Source organism: Phocoena sinus, chromosome 1, assembly GCF_008692025.1.
Source record: "Phocoena sinus isolate mPhoSin1 chromosome 1, mPhoSin1.pri, whole genome shotgun sequence".
In the NCBI taxonomy this organism is placed as follows: Eukaryota; Metazoa; Chordata; class Mammalia; order Artiodactyla; family Phocoenidae; genus Phocoena; species Phocoena sinus.
In genome coordinates, this window is record NC_045763.1 from 85,007,661 (window position 1) to 85,032,338 (window position 24,678).

General features: G+C 41.6%; 1 protein-coding gene across 6 annotated transcripts; it reads left to right on the top strand.

The window, feature by feature from the left end:
* The first annotated feature begins 4,357 nt into the window (after positions 1-4,357).
* On the top strand, positions 4,358-15,494 carry RWDD3 (RWD domain containing 3). Of its 6 annotated transcripts, XM_032605581.1 has the most exons (5): positions 5,186-5,221; positions 8,064-8,147; positions 11,993-12,480; positions 14,610-14,725; positions 14,824-15,308. In XM_032605581.1, exons 3-5 carry the CDS (start codon positions 12,040-12,042, stop codon positions 14,936-14,938), a joined length of 672 nt encoding a protein of 223 aa, XP_032461472.1. In that variant the 5' UTR covers positions 5,186-5,221; positions 8,064-8,147; positions 11,993-12,039; the 3' UTR covers positions 14,939-15,308. The 6 variants fall into 6 exon arrangements, with proteins under 6 accessions (XP_032461489.1, XP_032461445.1, XP_032461455.1 ...); XM_032605598.1 differs by lacking the exons at positions 5,186-5,221; positions 8,064-8,147 and adding an exon at positions 4,358-4,513 and having other exon boundaries at positions 11,993-12,433; positions 14,824-15,314; XM_032605554.1 differs by lacking the exons at positions 5,186-5,221; positions 8,064-8,147 and adding an exon at positions 4,403-4,513 and having other exon boundaries at positions 14,824-15,494.
* The last annotated feature ends 9,184 nt before the right edge of the window (positions 15,495-24,678 follow it).

Genomic DNA, 24,678 nt, shown 5'->3' on the forward strand with positions numbered 1-24,678 from the left:
TTTGGAAACCTACTGTGCTCCTGAGCATTACAGACATATTTCTCCTCTGGGAAGTTGTAAGAGTTACATGTCACGCAGCACCCCTTCGCTTTCACCTCTACCGTGGTAGTGAGCGTCACACCAGTCAGGGAATGTGGAAATGCTTGTAGCCTCAGCATGCTGAAAGAACTTGCAATTGCTGCACGTTGGGTTTACTTGTCTGGTTTACCAAAGACTGAAGAGAGCAAAGGCTTGCTGCTTTCCTCTCTGTATCTTAAAACAGCTTGTCGAGCCTACCAACAGTCAACGAGCGCCCAAGAGCACTTATGAAGTGAGTAAATACAGAAAGCCTTTAGACGAAACCAGTAGCACACAGCTTATTGGAGTTCAGGTTCATTTGGCAAATGGGCATTTAATGCCTTTCTTGTTCTTTACTCTTAGTGGTTCTTATTTATTTATTTATTTTTGGCTGTGTCGGGTCTTAGTTGTGGCATGCGGGATCTTTTCGTTGCGGGGCTTTTTGTTGTGGCGCAGGGGCTTCTTTCTAGCTGTGGCGCATGGGCTCCAGAGCACGCAGGCTCAGTACTTGCGGCACGTGGGCTTAGTTGCCCCACGGCATGTGGGATCTCAGCTCTTCAACCAGGGATCGGACCCACGTCCCCTGCACTGGAAGGCAGATTCTCAACCACTGGACCACCAGGGAAGTCCCCTACTCGTAGTGGTTTCCTCCCCCCCCCAATTTATTTATTTATTTATTTTTGGCTGCGTTTGGTCTTCGTTGCTGCGTGTGGGCTTTCTCTAGTTGCGGCGAGCGGGGGGCTACTCTTCGTTGTGGTTCACGGGCTTTCATTGCGGTGGCTTCTTTTGTTGCAGACGACGGGCTATAAGCACCCAGGCTTCAGTAATTGTGGTGCACGGGCTCAGTAGTTGTGGCTCACTGGCTCTAGAGCACAGGCTCAGTAGTTGTGGTGCACGGGCTTAGTTGCTCTGCAGCATGTGGGATCTTCCTGGACCAGGGCTCGAACCCATGTCCCCTGCACGGGGAGGTGGATTCTTAACCACTGTGCCACCAGGGAAGCCCTCTTAGTGGTTCTTGAAGGCATTTTTACTTGCCTCATGGTCTTAATATGATCACTTTTCTTATCACACCCCCACTCCAGAATTAGGATTCTCAGCTTTTTTGACATGATACTAACACTTAACCTCTCTTAATACTCTTAAAATTGTGTGTTCTCATTTCTATGCCCAATTCTACAAGGTTTGACTTAAAATTGCAGACAGAGTTGAGTATTTAAGTCTACGTACTACACATGAGAAAGTGAGTAGAAACGTTTTCCTAGAAAAGTTAAAATAACTATCTCTTGGGCAAGTGGTTTTAACTGGAGGTGAGAGATTTAAAGCTACTCCTTTGTATGGTCTTGGGAAAGCAACTATTTAGAAAAGTTGCATGTATAAATAATATTGTTCTAGGAAACCATACACTACTGGGGGCAGGCGAGTGGAGAGAGAAAGAGAAATGTTCTAACCAGACATTCATCCACATGTCTAGACATCATAGCACATTTAGATATTTAGAATTTTCAGCAGCTTATGAATACAAGAAAACTTATTGCTTTAAGCTAGGCTTTAGATATTTGACATGTAGCTGATATTTTCATAGTGTGAGAAATATCAAGCTGACATTATGCTTTCTCTGTGTTGATTACTTCCAAATGTCAGAGAGTAGTAACTTATTTATGGGACTTCAGGGCCTTAAGATAGTATCAATTTAAAAGACATTCATATCGACTTCTTTTTTATTTAAACATACTAAATGGAGTATGAGAAGCAGGTTAAGAAATCAATGAAGAAAGGAAGAGCAAAGAAGAAACCTACTGACAAGAAAATTTTAAATAGATTGATGTACTCTTACATCACCTTGCTGACAGCAGGCTTTAGGGACTGCCTCCAAATATTTCTGACGGCTGTAGTCTTACTGTTCACATTATTTCACTCATACCACTTATACTGAAATTGGGAAATTAAAAATAAGATATGAACTACTTGATTTTTGGTCAATCTTTAATAAATAAGTCAAACAACTAAATTAATATTTTCCTACCACTTTTTTTTTTTTTTTTTGCAGTACGCAGGCCTCTCACTGCTGTGGCCTCTCCCGTTGCGGAGCACAGGCTCCGGACACGCATGGCTCACGGGCCCAGCCGCTCCGCGGCATGTGGGATCTTCCCAGACCGGGGCATGAACCCGTGTCCCCGGCATCAGCAGGCGGACTCTCAACCACTGCGCCACCAGGGAAGCCCTTTCCTACCACTTTTTTTTTTTTTTTTTTTTTTTTTTTTTTTAATGCGTTACGCGGGCCTCTCACTGTTGTGGCCTCTCCCGTTGCGGAGGACAGGCTCCGGACGCGCAGGCTCAGCGGCCATGGCTCACGGGCCCAGCCGCTCCGCGGCATGTGGGATCCTCCCAGACCGGGGCACGAACCCGTGTCCCCTGCATCGGCAGGCGGACTCTCAACCACTGCGCCACCAGGGAAGCCCCTAGAGAGGATTCTTTTTTGTGGTACGTGGGCCTCTCACTGTTGTGGCCTCTCCCGTTGCGGAGCACAGGCTCCGGATGCGCAGGCTCAGCGGCCATGGCTCACGGGCCTAGCCGCTCTGCGGCATGTGGGATCTTCCCGGACCGGGGCACGAACCCGTGTCCCCTGCATCGGCAGGCAGACTCTCAACCACTGCGCCACCAGGGAAGCCCCCTACCACTTTTAATACTAACATTGGACTTCAAGCTAAAATCAAAAAGAATTTAATGATATTTTAAATTAAAAATTTATTCTTTTGTTCACCAAACTCTTTAGCAGCTAATTATGAACCTACTGAACTGCTATTTTGGAAATAACTCAAAGGAGTTATTATTATTATTAAACAAAAATTGGCCACATCAGAGACAATTATGCGTTTAAATAAACCTTTGTCTTTCCAGTTATGTACACAGCAGTGCTCTTAATTGCTTGGGGGTCACTGAAATCCCATGGCATCCTCTGAGAAGCATTTCTCCTGCAGTTTATCTTGTTGGATTTCCTTTCTGTTCTCGGAAGCCAGTATCTTTTCCTTTTTAAAATCTCTTTTTAGTAACAGTGGGAATGATGCTGATGATGGTAACATGAATCCAGTCTTCAAATCAGCCCCGTTTTCCTGACTTCTATAGGTCAATGTCAGGAGTCACTGTGTAGCCATCTACATCCCTTATTTATCTCAGAAAATGTTATCTCGGATACAAACAAAAAATTGTGGGACCTCCATGAGCTAGACCAGCTACTATCTGAGGCTGCAAAATTTTAAATTGTTACCTGACAAACAAAAGGACAAGCCAAACATGCTGACTGACAGAACTATCACACACAATCACTGTAACCTTGTTCACGAAATCAAAGTGAAACAGAATGGATTGATAATTCTGTTACCCTATTGGAACTGCAAACAATCTTAAATTTAAGTGCTGAGTTCAAGGATGAGCATTTCATTATTAAACTTCAAGAATCACATTGCTTTGTATGCATCAAATATCACAAAATAAGTAATACTGAAAAGCTAGCGTTTGCTACATTTTCATACTTTTTGTACCCCTAAAGGCCCAGGAGTTCTCCTGGACGATTTCAGCAGGTCTGTCCCCTGTGAAGGCGGGAGACAAATGGGAAATTATGTCGTTGCTCCCAGCACCCGGGTGCATAGTTCCCCCAAAGGTTCTGGGTCACCCCAGTCACATCCTTAGAATGCCAGAGGTGGTAGGTCCAACCCTCCCCTTCTGCAACCGTTGTTAGGAGAAGGACGTCCCAGAAACCTGGTTCTGGTCCAGAGCCCGAGCTCCAGTTGCCTCTCAGCATCTGGAGGTTGCTCCTACCCCGGACGTTTTCCGGGTGTCCCAGACCGCCTGGGTCGCTAGTGCCTCCAGGAGGGCGAAGAATCTCGTCTGTTCTGTTAACTGCAGTACCCCCAGCACCTAGTTCAATTCTGAGCCAGACAGGGGCTAACCTCTTCCGGTCACCTCTTCCGGTCACTTCGCTGCTTGTTTTCTCCTCTTAACCTCCAAGTTCAAGGCCAAGTATGGGCGGGAAGGGCTAGTGTTCAAAGCCCGAGCTAAAGTTAGAGAATTTCGGGCTTTGCTGGGAGGCCTCCCTCTGTCAGGAAAGCAGCGGGTGAGCTGCACGGTGACCTCTGGCAGATACCACGGGGCCATCCCCCTCTAACAGAAACCCCCCGTGAGTGCGCGGTGCCTCGTGTCTGGGGTAAGTGAGCTGGAGCTTGTGGGCGGGGCTTCTTGGGCCTCACGCCCGCCGCGCGCTGCGGAGACGCGGGGCGCCCCCCGGTGGCAGCCCTGCAGCGCTGCTCGGGGCCGGCGGGGGCGGCGGCGGCGGCGGCGGAAGGGGAGGTGTTGAGCCAGCCGAGCGGCGCGGCCATGGCGGAGCTGGTGCGGGAGGAGCTCTCGGCCCTGGGTGCGATTTTCTGCGGGCCCGGCGAATGGGAAGTGCTGAGTTGCTCAGGTGACTACCCCCGCGCCAGACGGACTGGGCGCCCTCTGCTCCCCACCACCAAGGCTGGGCTCCCCGCCCCGGGCCCACACTTGGGGGCCGGGGTAGTTGAATGACGGAACGACACGCCCCGGGACTGGGCGTGTGTGGAAGCAGGCGGGAGAGTGCGGCGACCCCCAAAACGTGAATAGTATCGCGCCCCTGCTCGCTCCTCTGCAGTGAACGGAGAGCATAATGCTCAGGCTCGTGCGGCCCGTGGACCGGTTCCTGCTTCCCGCGCCGCTCCACCCACTCGTCCGTCCCACCCTCCACTCTCCCGTCGCACCCGCACTCGCCCTTCCCCCTCCATCCGCCGCTACCCCCCGTCCCCACTCTGCCGTTGCACCCTCTAACTCGCCTGTCTCACTCCTCAACTCGCTGAGCGCTACGAGCCAGCCGCGCCCTCCTGGAAGGCGTCCCCCACCACGCTTTCCCTGGCCGTCCTGTACTTACCCGTCAGATCTGACCTTGAAAAGAGGTTTCTCCTGACACCCCTAGTTTAAATCCAGCTTCCCCAAATTGAACTACGTGCTTTGTAAGCACCATGCATTATGTCCTTCAGGGCACCCACCACAGTTTAACTATATGGGTATTTGGTTGTCTCAAGTTGCAGGAGGGCAGGAACCCTGTACGTTTTGTAATCACAAAACTCCAGGAACCTACGACAGTGCCAGGCACGTGGTAGGTATGCAGTAAATGTTTGTTAAATGAATTTTTGAATTCGACCAGTGCTCAGTCAGGACTCTTAGTTTGATTGCTTTTCTTCTGCTTTTTCTAGTCGGCTGAAAGGTGGTTGCCAATTACAGGCTCTTGGGGGCGCATTAATCATTCAACTCATTTATTGAGTCCCCGGAAGCGCTGACAGGATTTCAAAGACGCTGACTGCTCAGGGCCTCTAGGAGCTTACAGTCTAGAACGGTTCTTTTGGCTATATTTTCATGATAGTGCAAACTTATTCTCTGCCTGTCTATGGCTTCTATTAAGTAAAAACCAAAACTTCAGTTTATGAAAAAGTGCAGTGATGCACATAATTTTCAGTTTTCACTTAGCTTTCAAATACATTCTGTGAATTTTTTGGCATAAGATTTAAACTTCTGTTATGTTTCAGCTACTATTAAAATTGTCCTTTTGACCATAAATTGGTTGACCTTTAAGAAGGTAGTCTAAAATGTTCTGAATGTTGTGAGAAAGCCATCAAGGGTTAGGATCCATTCCTGGTATCTACGTGGTGTGTTATTCACCTACAGAGCAGGAGTTGGCTCCTTTTCATTTATTCTTTCTTGATCACCCGTGTCTATACGTTCATTGAGCACTGTTATGTTCTGGGCGCTGTGAACCACTTCATGTAATGAAGCCGCTTTCTTTTCAGTGCCTAGCCTGTCTTGTAGCTTTCTGAAACAATTGTTTAAAATCCATATGAAAGGATTTACTCACCTTTCATATGGATTTGAAAGGTGAGTAAGTTTTGGAGAGGTGTTTTCTCGTCACCTCTCTTCTGATTGGATAGCATTTGTTATTCTTCGTCATCTTACTTTGCTGTCTCTATGGCTCTCTTTATTGATAATTACTTCTGCTTGAGGCAGGCTGTTTGAAGAGATCATCAGTTTTCTTAAATTCCTTTATTATGGCTCAACTAGGAATATCCTGGGAAAATGAACCTATGATTTTCCATTACACCTGAAAGAGGATGGAGTGGTGGTGGTCTGGGTCATGAGTATGGTTGAGCATACGACACTGCTGACAGGTCAGAGAAAACCCAAAAAAGTAAGCATAGAAAGAAAGAAAGAGCAATTTCTTAATATGAAGAGCACTGTGGACCCTTTATCTGCTGTTAAATTGAGCATGACTTTCAAGCCATGCCTCCTAATTAATTTAATTCAGTGTTCTGACATCAATAAGTAATTGAATTATAAAAGAATTCAGTGTAACAACTTAGGACATTTTGTTGCTGAAGGGTTCATTGGAGAATAGAACAATTCAGTGATTGAAATTGGGACGTTTGATGTTCACAACTGGGAATCAAGGGTAAGGTAAGGACTTCTTTAATAGACCTCAGTAAATATACAGTGGGCTGCTGGCTACCACTGTCATGGTCACTGTCAGCTTGGGTTGGAGGATATAAGAACATTCTGAGCACCATCAGTCCCTTCCTGGCCTTCCCCTCAAATAAGCTGCTCCTTGTTGCCACTGGAATCAGGTTGACATTGGGTAGGATTGCACTTCTGGTACGAGATAGCCCAGGCAGGCTCAGGCTGCCAACCCTAGGGTCATCTATGAAGGTCATAAGATTGAAGAGTTTGAATAGTTGGATTCTTTTAGCTGGACTAATTTGTGCTGAGAATTTCAGGGAACTTACATACACTGTGGCCTCTTTGTGATGGTTGTAGAAAGCTCATAAGAGGCATCAGGTGTAACTGTCTCTGATGGGTGCAAGTTATATAAGCTCCTATTCCTGTCCACTAGGGAGGGCTGTGGGCAGATCAAACCAGGGGTATTCTGCTTCTTCCAGTGCAGTGCAGTCAGACAGGGTGCCAGGTTTAATGGGGTCACCTACCACAGACCTGATACTTTAAATGCATCTTACTTGATGAGGGGTATTCTTTTTTTTTTTTTGCGGTACGCAGGCCTCTCACTGCTGTGGCCTCTCCCGTTGTGGAGCACAGGCTCCGGACACGTAGGCTCAGCGGCCATGGCTCATGGGCCCAGCCACTCCGCGGCATGTGGGATCTTCCCGGACCGGGGCACGGACCCGTGTCCCCTGCATCGGCAGGCAGACTCTCAACCACTGCGCCACCAGGGAAGCCCGATGAGGGGTATTCTTTATTTTATAAAGAAGGTAACAGATGCTCAGGCTGGTTGAGTAACCACCAGGCTCCAGAGTATATGGACTCTTGCATTGCGTCATGCTCCTTAACAGAGATGCGGCCATTGCATCAGGAAAACAGTTCTTGGAGAGCAAGGATGACACCTGTCCAGGAAAAAGAGAGCAAGAAGAGCACCCAGAGCAGAGAAACGGGGATGACCCCACTTACGTTCAGAATAGTTCTGAAGGGGAGTGTGTGTGCATGCCTGTGTAGGTACCTATGAGGTAGATGGGATTTGGTATTGTTATAAAGCTTCATTTTCCTGATGAGGTAATTGAAGGTCACAGAGATTATATTGCCATAATTAGTGCTCATTATATGTGGAGTTGTGTTTCTGGAAATCATCTTACAGATAAAGAAGTTATAAAATGGGAGGTGTGATATGTTCGCACAGTAGCTTCAGAGTAGCTTTTTGTATTCTGCTAACACTAATGTTCAGATTGGATTGGGCCGTCTTGCAAAATGAATCATGACTGTCACCCACTGACCCCTCTAAATCTGCTCAGCCCTGTGTCCTGCTGATTGTCAGTACTGAGGTCTCTAAAAACAAATCAGCCTTGAACTTCACGTCTAAAGGATGGGATTGCCACTTTTAGCTTCACTTATTTTTAGTTTATTTTTTTTTTCTGTAACCACGTTTAACATGTATAAAATTCCAGCTGTAACATAAAAAGAAGCACTGGTGGATGTATACTTGTGGGGAGCCACCTGGGAGCGAGAGGAAAAAAATCCTGTGCAGTGAGGTAAGAGAGGGTGTTGGGGGCTTTTTAGTGGTTTTCTGAACAAAGTCTTAACCCTGAGGACATATAAAACTGCAAAAACGGAAAAAAAAAGCAAGTATAGGGAAATTCAGTTGTATATGTTATATAAATGATTTCTTAATGGCCTCTAAATGAATCTTGAAGAACTCATCCTCTTAAATTTTGTTTACATTTTCCACTATCTTCTGTTATTGGACAGCATTTATTGAATTTTTATTGTGTGTGATTATGAAGTAGAGTGAAGTCTTAAAAATGACAGTATGGAATTTGGGGTTCAGTTCAGTTTCTCTCGTTTGAATTTCTGTTGTTTGGAGTGTGGTTAGGAGCATAATTTCCTTCCTGTACTTGTAAGGAAGAATAAGGTTTGAAACTAACCTATTTTAGTTATGAAATTGATATACTTATTTTAAGGTACAATGACTTATTAAAAAAAAACAAAAAAACCCAAACTAGGGAATATGTATGCAAGCTTCAACCAGAGGCAAAACTTACATCTTTTGGTAGGATCTTTAGAATAGATGAAAATAGTCTTGGAACTCATGAAAATTTTAGATTTGTAGGGCAGGCATAAATTTTCTAGGGCATAGATATTTATTGAGAATGATGAGTTTGTGAATTAAACTTAATGACTAGAGTTTTTTGGTGCCAGGGAAGGCCAGAGATTAGCATTAGATGTAGAACACCATTATTTTTCTGTTAATCACCCTGTTTCTAAGCTGTTAATAAACTTAAAGTAGATAGGGACAACCTTGTTTTCTTTTTTTAATGGAAAAAAAAACCCCCAAAATCAGACTGACAGTACGTGTGATTACATGAAAAATTCTGAGGCAAAAAAGAGCCCGTTTAATTGCATGTACAAACCAAGGCAGATGAGAAATGGAAGGGTAATATACATACTTCTAGAGTTTTAGGGAGAAAATGAGTTTTTAAAAGAATACGTAATTTTATTCCTGCATTAAGTATCAGCAGAATGGGGTATGTTGTTGGGATTTTCATTTTCTTACAGAGATAGCGTCATTTTGTGTAATTTCAGCTTGCAGCTCCTGTGTGTGTGTGTGTGTCTGTGTGTGTGTGTGTGTAGCTACGGAGGGAGTCAAAGAGAAGACCAAGTAGGAAGGTTGTTAATCCTTTCCAATTCTTGATAAAATTAAAGGAATTTTCCTTCTAAGCTTATAACTAATAATTTCACGGTTTTCTAAGGCGGAAGTCAGGATTTTCTCCTATTACTTTTCTCTTTGCTGACTAGGGCCAGAAAATCACTAAGAGAGAAGAATGAAAGTTGGTAAGGATGTGAAGAGCTAGCTCAGTAGGCTTTCAAGACCTTCTCCCTGGACTGCCTGTTTCTGTCAGTTAGGTCACTGCCCTGGGGAGGAATAGATGGCTGTTTAGATGGCAGAGATTGGAGAACACTCGAGGTTTCAGGGTTTTTACCAGAAAGGGAGCCTTGCTTGCGGGGAAAACCTTGCTTTGTGAGCACAGATACTGTGTTAGTTTCTTGTGGCTGCCGTGACAAATAACCACGAATGTGGTGTCTTAGAACAACACGTATTTATTCTCTTACAGTTCTGGAGGTCAGAAGTCTGAAATCATTTTCATGGGGCTGTAGTCAAGTTGTCAGCAGGGAGGCACCCTTTGTTCAGAAGACATTAAAAAATGCTATTCCCATGGAGAGTTATCTCCGTGGAAATAAAAAAATATATAAAATACAGGTTTATAGAAATTATATGTATGTATGTTTACAAGTAAAGACATTTTTAGGTGTAGAAGAGAAGTTGAGGAAGATCACTTTGGCTCTCTCCACTTTTTCATGTTATGAAACTGGATTGACTTAAGAGGACAGGATCTGTGTCTTACCCGTTGTTTTCTCTCAGACTAGAACAGTGCCTTGGGCCTAGTAGGTACTCAGTGAATGTTTGTTGAATGATGAATGAAGAGCTTTAAAAGTTATACCTCCCCCTTGAGAGGGAAAGTGGACCCTCTAGATGATTTCTGGAGGGTTTATTTAGCCTAGTGGTCACATGTCTGTAGGTCTATTTATAATGCCCATTTTATCTAGTGAAATGCAGTGATCTAACTGACATCTAGCCTACTTTAATAGTAAAATATTTTTTACAAAGGATAAGTAACAGGATAGAAGAAAGAAGGGTTTTGAGAAACTGGCGATGGATTTTAGAGGAATATACTAAGTTGTTTGGAAAATCTTCCTTTATGCAGCATATATTTTACTTATGTAATACAAATTTAAGTTATATCACTTTAATATGATCTTTTTTTTAAATAAACTTATTTTATTTATTTATTTTTGGCTGCGTTGGATCTTCGTTGCTGCGCGCGGGCTGTCTCTAGTTGCGGCGAGCGGGGGCTACTCTTCGTTGCGCTGCACGGGTTTCTCATTGCGGTGGCTTCTCGTTGCAGAGCACAGGCTCTAGGCACGCGGGCTTCAGTAGTTGTGGCACACGGGCTCAGTAGTTGTGGCTTGCGAGCTCTAGAGCGTAGGCTTAGTAGTTGTGGCGCACGGGCTTGGTTGCTCCACGGCATGTGGGACCTTCCCGGACCAGGGCTCGAACCCGTGTCCCCTGCATTGGCAGGCGGATTCTTAACCCCTGCGCCACCAGGGAAGCCCTAATATGATCTTTATAATGGTTACTGCCTGGGTTTCGGGGTGGTGTCCTAAAACGGCAGTGCTTTGCAGCTGATACTGAAGCTTCTATTAAAGAAAAACCTGGTGTAATGGATGTGTTTGGTCCTATATGAATCCATGTCTGTAACAACAGCTTCTGTATAAATGGAATTGGATGGCTAGAGAGCCATTTTAATGTTCTGTTAGGTTCTTTAAAATGGGAATGCACTCAGGTTTCCATTGTTGAGGGTGTTGAGCAGCGATCCAGGTATGAAAATTAGAACAATCTGACTGCCTGTCTTGTGAAGGAGAATGAAACAAGGGCTGTGGAGAAAGAAGTAGGGTAGACGGAGGCAAGTTAGCTTCAAAGAGCCTCGTCAGCACCCAGTTCGGTTCTACTCTGCTCTTCTGATCTGTGTGCTTCTGCCCCCTGCAGAATGAATCAGCCTGACGTTTTAACAACTTTTGAAAAGTGGGGTGAAGTGGTGTGGAACACATCAGAGGGGTGAAGTGGAGCAAATCTGAAAGAGAGCAGAGTGTTTCATCTCGTATCCTGTGTGCGCTTTCCCCTTTCCCCCTCCTCCTTATGGAGCCAGAAACAGCTGAACTGATGTCTGCCCAATTTTAGTTCCTCCCGCTGCCTTCATGTTACACTGATACGAATATATTTGAAGTGAAAAAGAGCGGGTCCAGGCAGTTACTGTGTATGCACAGTCATGGTTTTCTCTGTACCCCTGCAACCACACGGGATCCAGTATTTAGTTTGAATCAGACTCACTGCAACATGACTTTCACCAGATTTAGTGTATAACTTTTAAACGAATCACTGATTTTATAAATACACAATACTGTCTCTTTGAATGTTCATATGAGGTTATTAGGAATTTCTGAATTATCAACTAAGTCTGGGGAGGAAAAAAATCATATGATGAGAAACCTTTCTGGTAACCTTAATAAAAATGGGATAATGGCAATTATAAATGCCAGTGAAATCCTGGGTGCTGGTGAGCATGATTCTATGAATATATATGTATGGCTGAAAGTAATCTGTAAATCATGGCTTTCTTAGTGTGATGTATCTCTTCATAAAATAACTTAGTTTTCACATGAAAAATAAATTGACACTTGAAACAAAAATTTTAACTTGTTAGTGTTCCATTCAAATTGAATTAGGTACAGCTAATCATTATTTTTGGATGCTTTCCAGAGACAGATGGGACTGTGTTCAGAATTCTCACAAGAGCCGAAGGATTTATGGATGCGGATATACCCTTACGATTGGTGTTCCATTTACCGGTTAATTACCCGTCGTGTCTGCCTGGTATTGTGGTTAACTCCGAACACCTGACCAGGGCTGAGTGTGAGATTGTGAAGGAGAAGTTACTGGAGCAAGCAGAGACCCTTTTGTCGGAACCTATGGTTCATGAGCTAGTTCTCTGGATTCAGCAGAATCTCAGGCACATCCTCAAGCGGCCAGAAGCTGGAGGTGGCAGTGAAAAGTGCACTTCTGCAGCAAGCACGACTGTGGATGATGGATTGTGGATGACTCTTTTGCATTTAGATCATATGAGAGCAAAGACCAAATATGTCAAAAGTGTGGAGAAGTGGGCTTCCGATTTAAGGCTGACAGGAAGACTGATGTTCATGGGTAAAGTAATACTGATTTTACTGCAGGGAGACAGAAACAACATCAAGGTGCCAAAAAGTTTTAATGTTGAATATGAATTTGGCTATTTTCTGCTAAAATGGTGTGTCTATAAGTGTGTTTGATAACAATGGGACAGATTAATCATTAAGATGTTTCTGCTTTCACTCTTACCATGTTAATGGATCTTTCTTTTTAAAGACTGTCTTTAACTTCTAATTACAACTACAGACTTGAAAAGCTTGAAGAATAAGTAGAAGATTATGTTTTAAAAATCATGCCACTTAATGAAAGTGATAGGTTATTAAAAAAATCTCTGTGGTACATGAGTGTTTGTTTCTGTAATCAGCTTTGAGCCTAAATTTTATAAATTTGCACTAAAAGTTTGTGCGTATTTGTAGTTCTTTCCTTAGTTAGGCACCCAGCAAGGTGTATACTTTTGGGTAGCCTGCAAAAATTTTAACATTTTGGAAGTTAAAGATATGTTCTGACGCTTGAACTTGGTATCTGTTATACCTGAAAAGAGGAGCTGTTCCCTCCTAACCAGGATTTAGTGTGAGTGGAAGTAGAATCATTAGGGCTGTCAGCTTGTCACCTCCTCCCTAACTTTTGCTTTCCACCTGACTTGTCTCAGCAGCTGCTTTCAAAATCGTCTTCTTCAGAGTTTTCAAGTTCTCATTCTAAACTCATCTAACCTGCTTTATGTGGGACCAGACAAAGAAAGCTGCTTATTATATTTTAAATCTTAAAAGAGCTGCAAATCACTTAATAGGTTTTATGCTTTCAAGTGTGTTGGGTCAAGAATAATTACAATGGAATTTATTTGAAACAGATTTATCTTGCATAACCTATCATCTTAAAGATTTGTAGGATAACTACCTAGCTTTTTGTGATGGGCTCTTATCCCAGAACTTGTTGGTTAATAACTTCAGTTGACCAGAGTAGTGCTGGGTTATAGCGTATAGGTACAACAGATTTTCAGATTTAATAAAGATACTGGGTTGGGGTCTGACCAAGGAACCACATATATTTTTAAAAATTTATTTAATTAATTTATTTTTGGCTGCATTGGGTCTTTGTTGCTGTGGGTGGGCTTTCTCTAGTTGCGGTGAGCGGGGGCTGCTCTTTGTTATGGTGTGTGGGCTTCTCATTGCTATGGCTTCTCTTGTTGCGGACCGCGGGCTCTAGGCGCGCGGGCTCAGTAGTTGTGGCACACGGGCTTAGTTGCTTCTTGGCATGCGGGATCTTCCCGGACCAGGGCTCGAACCTGTGTCCCCTGCATTGGCAGGCAGATTCTTAACCACTGCGCCACCAGGGAAGCCCCGGAACCACAAATTTTAAGGTGATTTACAGTATATCTATAAAGTTTGATCCTTTTGGATAAAATACTGGCTGACAAAATGAGTACAAATTAATTTCTTTGCTCATATATCCCCAAAAGGCTCAGATTTTTCTTTATGCCAGCTCGGGCATATTAGGCTAAGTGTAGCTGTTTTGCAGATGTTGTTTCTCAGATTGGATCCATCAGTTAATTTATTTATTTAATCCTATGGCTTGACCTCTGGTAATGTAGAGTACTTTTTAAGGAGTTCTTTCTTTTTTATTAGCTGTCCCTAAAATGTCATTTAATGTAAATATCCCTTAAATTTTTATAAGACTGTATATCAGGATTGAGAACTACAGGTACATATTTATAGGTGCCATCAATTTGGAATGTTCGGTACTGTGTGCCTGTTAACTTCATTCCGACCTTGAGGAAGTGATAATAATGACAGTAGCTGGTACTATATTAAGCACTATTGTGCCAAGCACTCGTCTAAGTGCTTTATATGTATGAACTCATTTAATTATCACAACTTCCCCATAAGGTAGATGTTATGAGTACCATTTTATGGAATAGGTTACTGAGGCACAGAAGATCTAGATAACTAACCCCAGAATCAGATCTAGTTTAGATTTAAGCCTACGTAGTTCGATTAGACCCTTCTTTACTCCAGCATTCACCAGAATGTTATGCTTCAAAGTATGTGAAAACACTGTGTAACTCTCTTACTGCTTGATTCAGAAAGTGAGTACTCTGTAAGCGTGGAAATAAGCCTGTAGGTTTATGGCTCCTTTCAAACTAGGACTTTGAGATTCAGAATAAGATATGTATTTAACGTACTGATTTATCATTTAGGAGTACCTGATTCTTCAGAAAACCTGCAAAGTAGATGTGGACTCAAGTGGAAAGAAATGCAAAGAGAAAATGATTAGTGTACTGTTTGAAACAAAAGTACAGACAGAACACAAAAGGTATAATTTAGTACTATTGCAGATGGAAAAGCAACTGAATCGATAATTATACTCTGACAAATTTAGGCATATTCATGAGTTTCTCTTGTATAATGCAGGTTTCTGGCATTTGAAGTCAAAGAGTATTCATCGTTGGATGAGTTACAAAAGGAATTTGAAACTGCAGGACTTAAGAAGCTTTTCTCCGAATTTGTGCTTAGGCTGGTAAAATGAAGTGGAAGACAGGTATCTTTTAGTGAAACAACAGCGTTTTTTGTTTTGTTTTGTTTTTGTTTTTTCGTTGGATTTTGAGAGTGGCTGATTGAAATACTCATAAGGGAACAATTTTAGAGTTTTCTCTGAAGCAAAATGACAGACACCATCATAACTTCAGGACAAAAACCAATTCTGTTTATGGAATATTAAACAGTAAAAATATCTATGTATTCTAATTTTGCCAGTATAGGCTGGGTTCAATAGATGGAATGTTATTTGAGAGATAAATACAAAAAGATGATGGTGAATGAGCCCTTGTGTTTCTACAGAGGATTTGTTTGGAACTGTGCAATTTTCTGGCTAATTTTCTTGTAATTAAATGAATTTTTAAAAAGAGATTTGTTTTCATGTTTACTTCCTTCATGTTTACATTTTTAGCATTTGATAATGATTTTTTCCCCCATTCAGATTATTCTGTCTAATGTTTTAAGTTGAATGTTAAGAAAATTATAACACTGATTTCATTGTGGAATTGGATAAATGGTTAGTTTAAATACAAACTAAAGAAGTTCTACAGAACTTGATTTACAATTGCTTTCTTTGGGGTCCCAGAATTGCATGATACTTACTAGTGATAGGACTGGAGAGTCAAATTAAAATAAAATTCTTCAATTTAAATTAAAACTTACAAGGGAAGAAGTGTTTTACACAAAATGAACTTGGCTTACCAGAGGGAGGAAATCATATGGAGATACTATTTTTTATTTCTGATGAAATTTGTTAAAGTCTGATAATCTCAATATATTTATTATGACATAAGGAGAGAAGCCATAAATAAAAGCTTGTGTTAAAATTTGTACCAAAAGTATAGACAGGCATTTATGTTTGAGAAAGGATATTTGTGTTCCTGAAGCCACCTGTGCTCCTAAAATAAGGGGCCAAGTAATAGAAGAAAGGCCAGGCAAATGTCCCTCACTGTAATCTGAGGTACAGTGATGTCATTATAAATTATAACTGATGGGAGAGAGAAATAAGGAGATGCTGTGGCACGCCCAGTAGCGCTTCTTGAAAGTGCAGCTCTGTGACTGTGGCAGTACCGTCTGATTGTCTCATTTTCAGACACCCTTGTAATTAAATTAGACCTACCTCTTGATCATTCCATTAATTAGAGGGGATTTTTTTGTTCGTTTTATGTCATTCTAGGGTGTTGATTTTTTCCTGGAGAACTGGTAAATGTAGTTAGGTTGTTCTATGGGAGGGTGATATTCTCAGAGTTCAGAAACTGCTAGGAGCCTGTACGCGCCGCTGCACTATTGGAGACTGTTGTAATTGATCCTAGATCTGCTCAAGTGGTACTGCCTGGACCAGAGCTAAGGTTGCTGATAGGTACTATCTGTGGTCTGTTGGCTTTCACAGTCACTCCACCCCTGCTGCCACTGCAGCCATTGCCAACAACTGCCATGGTGCCAGAACCTCTGCTGCCTCTGACTTCCCAGTGGTGCCTCCTATTGACCAAACCTAACAGGAGTCCAGTTGGCAGAGAAGTCGGGAAATGTAGTTTGCATGTGTCCCAACCCCAGGAGAACAGAGCAGAATACAGGAGGGTGGGTGTGTAAATGAGGGAGAGGGAGCTGAGTGCCTATGGCGAGTAACGAGCACGACCTTCCCTTTTAGTTTTTAAGCAGCCACGCACAGCCTTCTACCCATATTTAACTTTCTGTACAACAGCAACAGTTTATGCTTCAGTCTATGCAGATTTTACTATCTTTTGTACAAAGGAAAAACTCTCACCTCTCCCCCAAAAGGGGAAAAAGTAAAGTTCCATCAGTTACTATTATCCTTAGCGGTGTTACTTATTCTGGTTCAGTCACAATCCCACCTCAATTAAACTGTCAAGTGCACTACAACCAACATTTCTTATGTAACTTGATAGGGGGCAGGGGAAGGAAAAAATAGTTAATATGTACAAAAATATCCACAAACGATGAAGTAGATTTGCTTAAGTACTTGTTTCTATAACTGGTCATGAAGCTGTAGTTGATATTTATAACTTCTTCCTCTGCTCCATTTGGCTTTACTCCTGGCTGCCTCTTTACCTAGTAGGGTGGGCGAATCTTCATTCTGGAAGGTCTGAGTCCTTAGGAGTTGGTTGTTTATTAACTTTCACTCTTGAATAAGAGAATATTAAGAGGCAACCCAGAGAACCCCTGGGCTCCTGACATAGTTCTTATTGACCCCATTGTGTAGCAGTAAATCAATTTCCCTGTAATAATGTGGATCAACCACCCCAGCCATTATAGGAACCTCTTTTGTTGCTTGTTGGTTTAGTGTCATAGGGACCCTAATATATTCAGGTGTTCAAATTCACTTGAACCATTTTGTGTGCCCTGGTAGAAATATTTTTTTTCCATGGGAACTAAGACCACCAAATCAGCATGGCCCCTTTATAGGGACGGTAATAAAAAATTCTGTGAGTGGGTTATTAAACATAATACTGAGAGAAATCCATCCTATTTTTATTCCGCGATTCCTGGACCCATGTATTCCGGCAGTGGGAGAAATAACATCATATATTGGTGACTGGTTCAAAGTCTTAGTAGGTCATTGTATTATTCTATCAAGCCAGCCACTTCTGGGTGATTTGGTACATGGAAAGACCTATGAATTTCATAGCTATGAGCCCATTGCTACATTTCTTTTGTTGTGAAATGAATTTCTCATTTAGAATTTATGTTGTGAGAGATAACCATGTCTGTAAGATTATGGTTGGTAGTCTTATAGGAAGAGACTTAGGATTCATATCCAGAATTAATATTTTCATGAGAACAGTTGCTGACCCCTCCACTAGAGAAGAGATCCAATGTAATTAATTAGCCACCAGGTGGCTGGTGTCTCCCAGGAAGTGAGGCACTACTGGTGGCTCAGGATTCATCTCTGTCCTTAGCAGGTTAGGCACTCAGCAGTGACAATAGTAAGATCAATATTGGTGAGAAGAATTTCATGTTGCTGAGTCCATGTATAACGTCTGTCCCTGCTGCCACAGTTACTTTGTACATGAGCCTGCTGAGCAAGCACTGGGATGCTAGGGAGAGAGGATGACTGACATCCAGAGGATGAGTCAGCCTGTCCATTTGAGCAAGGAAGACATTCACTGCAGTGGTTGCCCTATGAACATCACATGGGACACGAATATCCTCACATTTTGTGCTCATCCTGAGAGGTCCATTCACATACTCCTGCCCCAGATTTCCTTTTCATTAGGCTTCTGATCTTATTCTTTCAAAGTCCCTGACTACCTGGCCAACCCATTAGCCACTGCCCATGAAATACTGTAGATCTACGCCTGTGGACATCTCTTTACCTAGATAAGTAGACAGCCAGAAGTACTGCTCAAAGTTCTGCCCACTGAGAAAATTTCTCTTCGCTACCTTTCAGAGACACTCTAGATTGCAGTGATAATTGCCAAAGCACATTGTGAAGAACCATCCCTATACCAGGCCTGAGTTCTTTCTTCCACAGTAAATAAGTTATGGGTATCCCCGTGACAGCATAGATGTGGACTGAGGAAGAAGCAGCAGTGCAGGAGTAGTCGCTGTAGGCATTTGAGCCACTTGATCATGCAGCTTCATGATCAGGACCTGCTTGAGCCTGATCTTGTACATATCACTTCATTTGTACACGTCCCACTTCATGATTTCATGGATGAAATAATACCTCATTAATAATCAGGAGAAATGCAAATTAAAACCACAGTGACACCTCTAGCCACCCACTAGAATACCTAAAATTTAAAAGATGGACAGTAGCAAGAGCTGACAAAGAAGTAGAGTAATGGCGACACTGATACACCATTGGCAGGACTATAAATCAACCCAAATGCTTTGAACAAGCAGTTTGGCATAATCTAGAAAAACTGACAATTCCATACCTTAGAAGCCTGTATTTCTGCTTCTAGGCATATACCCTACAGATGTGTGCATGTATGTGTGAGGTTACCTGTACAAGAATGTTCATGACAATATTATTTTTAATAGCCCAAAGGAAGCAACCCAAACACCCATCAACATAGAATGGACAAGTAAGTTGTGGTATATTCATGCAATGAAATACTGCACAGCAAACTAAATGAGTGAACTATAGCCAACATGCATTCATCTTTAAAAAGCAATATTGAACAAATGAAGGAAACATAAAAGGTACCCTATGATTGTAAAAGTTCAAAAGCAAGCAAAATGATACTAAATTATGGATGCATACTCAAGTGCTGAAACTAAAAGACAAGAAAAGAAGTTGGTATAATAAAAGTCAGAATGGCAGTTACCTATAGGGTGAAAGGATGGGGTTGTGGTTGGAAAGAGGGTTTGTTCTGGGAGGTGGGTAGGGAATGGCTACGTTCTACTTCCTGACCAGGGTGCTGTTTCTCAGACGCTTCTTTTATAATAATTCATTATTTTTTATTTTTATTTCTTTGATATATTCGTTTATTTATTTTTGGCTGCATTGGATCTTTGTTGCTGCATGTCGCCTTTCTCTAGTTGTGGCTAGCAGGGGCTACTCTTCGCTACAGTGTGTGGGCTTCTTACTGCAGTGGTTTCTCTTGTTGTGGAGCACGGGCTCCAGGCGTGCAGGCTTCAGTAGTTGTGGCGCATGGGACTAGTTGTTCCGCGGCATGTGGGATCTTCCTGGACCAGGACTCGAACCCGTGTCCCCTGTGTTAGCCAGTGGATTCTTAACCACTGTGCCACCAGGGAAGTCCCTATAATAATTCATTAAGCTATAAGTTACTTTAATGCATATTTCTGTATTTCTTCCCCTATAAAAGTAGGCTTGGCTTAAAAAATGCCAGTAGTTATATTTTTGGTAAATAAGAAAAATATTGAGGGTAATTCTTAAATCTTTGTAATTAACAGCAATTTCTCCAATCCTGAAGTTTGTTTCAGACAAAATTGTAAGTTACGTGGAGAAGGTAGGTTATTTCAAGCAGAGTGGTTAGGGAAATCTTCTGTAAGGGGATGCCATTGGAACCAATAGCTAAATGAAAGGGACCAACAACAGGAAAAGGAGGCAGCAGGAATTCCAGGCAGTAGGAACAATAAGTGTGAAAGAGCTGAGGCCTGAAGGAGCATGGCCTGTTTGAAATAGTCAAAAACAAGAGTGACCTGTATGGGAAAGAATGATGTATGAGGTGACATCTACAATCTACATGCACAGCGATAAGTTTGGAGAGAGACAGATACAGGAGCCTGATCCTGTTGAGTCTTAAAACCCAATATAAGCCTTTTTCTGTTTTGCTAACTGCAGTGGGAGTTAGTTGCACTGGAAACAGGTGTGATATCTAATTTACACTTTAATAAGATCATCTGGCTGTTACAGAGCAAATGAGTAATAGGAGAGCAATAATGGAAGAAAGAAGGCCAGTTAGGAACCTGTTGCAGTGGTCTAGCTGAGGGATGATGGTGGCTTGGTTGTGATGGCATTGGAGAAAAGTGGTCAGATATTAGATACATTTTTGGAGCTAGAGCTGAGTATATTTGATGCCAGATTGGATGTAGAAGATGAAGGAGAAAGAAATGAAAGACAATATTTAGGTTTTTGTCTTTAGTAGCTGGGTGAATGATGGTACCACTGACTTGTGAATTAAGGAAGTCTGAGGAAGGAGCCTATTTGAGAGATACATTAGAAAAAGTCATTATATTTCCTTGCCTCCTCTTTGCTGCCATTATAGGTCTATTGGGAAAAAGGATTTTAAAAAATGAATTCAACTAGTGTTGGAGGAGGTCATTGAGAGGATATGAACTGCCGGTTGACCCAAGAGCTGGACCTGGGCAATCAGAGGCTCCTCACCTCTCCCCTGTCCTTGGAATGTATATTCTGCCCACCGTTCGTACACTAGGAGCCATTCAAGGATGCAGCCTTGAGACAGTAAGGTGGTTGAGAGCACCTGGACTGAATATGTGACTAAACCCACTTAAGGCCTCTATGTACACTTTTAAGATTCTGGTGGGGTGCAGAGATTTACTCATATTATGGCCATCCAACACAAGCCTCGTCTGTAAGTTCACTTGCTTATTGAAACCACCACCTCCCAATCTGGAGTGATCTGCCTCTTTCTTGGGTCTCTCCTTGCCCTCCATGTATGGGGGCAAAGCTACGAGCCAACAACAAGTTAACAAATGCAAGTTTTGGCAGCAAATGAAACAATTTAAAATAATTTTTCCAAAAGCAGATTGGTTAAAAACACTGGTTTAAAATCAATTGTTTCGATTGAGTAATGTCAGTTACTGGTTTTTCATCTAGTGGTACTTTTGGTGAACCATGGGCGGAGTAATTTTTGCACTGTTTGTATGCACCTTGGAGTGTGAGTCTCCTGTAACCATGCCGCTCATGGTGTGGTTCACAGACACAATCTCATGCACTACCCCAGACCTACGGAACTAGAATCTACAATTTAACAAGACCCCAAGGTGATTTGTATGCACATTGAAGTTTGAGAAGCACTATCCTGTCAACATATCTATGTTCTTAAAATATGTGAGGGGGTCACATGTGAAAAGTTGAATAATAGACATACATGTTGTAAGGGGCATTCCAGTCCTGGAAAGCTAAACGTATTATAAAATTCCTAATTACCTCTGTCTATCAAACAATATTTGATCATATATTTGTGGCATTTCTTACATATTCTTAATTTTGTTCTCTGTCTCATAATTAACATGCAGTTGAGTAAAGATTAACCATTGTATGACAGAAGCTGTACGTCCACCTTTCTTTGCATGCCACATGATCTCCATCTTGTCACGATTGTGCTAACTTTATGAGACCTTTGCTTGCTAGCATTATTTTTGGCCCTTTAATTTGCTGTTTTCCATTTATTTTTAAACAAAAGGGAAAATGTAACATTTAAATGATTGTACAAATCCAGCTATATAAAAAGGTGCTGTTGAAATCTTGGAATTGTCATAGGATAGCTGACTCCTTTGTCACTTGATGCACAAAAGTCTGAATTTGATTGGTCAGGAAAATGAATTTAAAATTTAAAAAAAATAGGAGCAAATCCCTCATCTTGTGAAAAAGACAAAAATGTCTAAAGGTTACAAAACTGCCAGTGATGTATAAAAATTATCAAGAAATAAAAAAGTTGGGGAGTGGCATCTTTATTTTTGATCAGTTTGCCATTTTAACAAATCTAACGCCCCAGTCAGTTTGCTTTTCACCATTTGGTTTTTGACTACATTGCTTTTTTCCAGACAACCCGGATCACAGATTTCAGTTTTTCCAGTTTCTTCAGATCACCTGATGTTATGTAGCTTTATTCCTTCTATCCTTCTTGTATTAGGATTCTCCAGAGAAACAGAACCAATAGGATATATATTTATTTATTTTAAGGAATTGGCTCAAGCAATTATGGAGATTGGCAAATCCAAACTTTGCAGTGGGCCAGCAGGCTCAGGAAGAGCCCATGTTGTAGTTAAAGTCCCAGAGCCGTCAGACAGGAGACCCAGGAAAGAGTCAATCCTGCAGTTCAGGTCTGGAGGCTGAGGCTGGAAGAATGCACTCTTGGTCAGGGGAGGTCAGTCTTTTGTTCAATTCACGTTTTCAACTGATTACATGAGGTCCACCCACGTTATGGAGGGCAATCTACCATAAAGTCCACAAATTTAAATGTAAATCTCACCTCAAAACACCCTCACAGAAACATCCAGAATAATATCTGACCACATCTCTGGGCAATGTGGTCCAGCCAAGCTGACACATAAAATTAGCCATCACACCTCTAGAGAACTATCCCATCTGTAGCTTTGCTTTTAGAGGTGAGGAATGTGGCTTTCCATTCGTATCTGCTTAACTCATTGCAGTATATTCCTACCATGTTTTCAGTGCTACAAAACATTAAATACTGATATGAATCTGTAGCAGCATTGGTAAGAAAGATACCATTTTCACATAAGTTAACAACTCGACAAATTGTAGTTTACCTTGGCTTGAATGACCCTCTTGAGACAGGACTGGCCCCAATAATACACTCCACAGAAAGCTACATTTCTACTAGCCTGGGAGTATAAAAAAATGTAGACTCAATGACATATATTGATTTTAGAAAAAAGTGAACTCATCTGCTTTGGGGCATCTCAAAATGATGTTTGCTCAGTTCTTTGTTGGCAGCAGATACCCTGAAGTGTTATTAGGAGGGAATTCTGGAATTGTGCTCCTTCCTATAAGAACCTGGTATATTTCTGATACGTCTGACAATGCTGCTTCTCCATCATTAAGAGATGATTAACCTCTGATAATGTTCAGCCGTAGACCTTTCGTGCAACTAAGAGAACTATGTAGTAAAGTGCTAGTGATTTCCCCAAATTCTGTGCATGTGTTTTTTCACTTCTATGTTTCTTGGGAATTTCATCCATTTCCATAGATTTCATTATCCCCTCTATGTGGTTGAGTCTCAGATTTACACCTCAGTTACTGATCTCTCTCCTGAACTCTAAAGCACTCATTTCTAACTGTGCGTAATATCACAACTTAGATGACAACTTAGATGTTCTGCCAACGCCTTAAATCCAATATGATTAGGACAAACTCATTAATGATTCCATTTTCATTCTTGTTGATACTGAAACTATCACCAGGCTCCCAGGATTTTCCTTTGACTATTTCCTCACTCCCTTGCATCCAGTTAGCTGCCAAATCTAATTCTCAGTGATTCTTACATTCACCCATCTTTTCCATTCTCACGGCCACCATACTTTACTTGTTTTTCCTAGCCAGGACTATTGGAAGTGTCCAAACTAGTCTTCTCACCTCAGTTCCCCCCTGTCCCATCTTATACATAGCTACAGTTCCTAATATCTAATATTAAAAAATTGGGGTCAGATCTACTTTATTTTAATTAATTATAGATATATTTTAGAATACAGACTTTTCTTGTTAATTCTTGGAGTTTTAGAAAGGTAATATGGAGAAAATACTGTATATTGTAAAATCCCCCTAATGGAGACTGAGGCAGCATCCTGTAATCAAACACTGTTATTTCTTCAGTGAAATGTATGAATACTCACATTAAGTAATATAAATAATGATATAATTGGTATAAATAAATGGTGTCTCATTGTTCATGTTAAACTTTAATACCTAATGTGTTCAGATCAGATTGGCTTTTGTCTCCAAATACATTATTAAAATACCACATATTTTTGATTTTTAGAACTTTTGGACTTTGGAATTGTGGATAAGGATTGGTAGACCTGAACTAGATAAATCTTCCTCAAATAACCGTATCCTGTTTCCTACTGGATTAGTTGCAAACTCTTCACTCTGCTATTTTCATATGCCTTCTCAATTTGATTACAATCCATTATTTCTAGATTTATCTTCCACTCATCCTCTGTATATCCTTTTGCCCTAGCTAAACTGGATAAATACTCTTTTTTTTTTTTTTTTCTGCATATGCTCAGGTTCATCCTTCTTGCTGAAAGGTCCTTTCCTCTTGTCCATTTTTCTGTCAGCTATCTGTTGACATTTTTTTCTGTTTCCAGAACTTTTTCCTCTGATCCCCATTTTGGGATCAGTAGTTGTTTTCTGGTCTAAATTCTTGTAGCAAGCTTCAGTTGTCCCATATGTAAAGTAAGAATAATACCACTTTCTTACCTCTTAGACTTGTCACTGGATTAAATAATGTACAAATGCACCTAGCACAGTGTGAGACACATAATAGGAGCTTAATTGAGGTTAGTTCTTTCCTTTTCCTCTCCTCCTCC

What these genes read in the sequence shown, in the direction of transcription:
- RWDD3 (XM_032605554.1), top strand. Translation starts at nt 4,429, where the DNA reads ATGGCGGAGCTGGTGCGGGAGGAGCTCTCGGCCCTGGGTGCGATTTTC. An exon ending in GGAAGTGCTGAGTTGCTCAG is followed by an intron (nt 4,514 to 11,992) that starts GTGACTACCCCC and finishes GATGCTTTCCAG; the next exon opens with AGACAGATGGGACTGTGTTC. An exon ending in GAGACAGAAACAACATCAAG is followed by an intron (nt 12,481 to 14,609) that starts GTGCCAAAAAGT and finishes TTTATCATTTAG; the next exon opens with GAGTACCTGATTCTTCAGAA.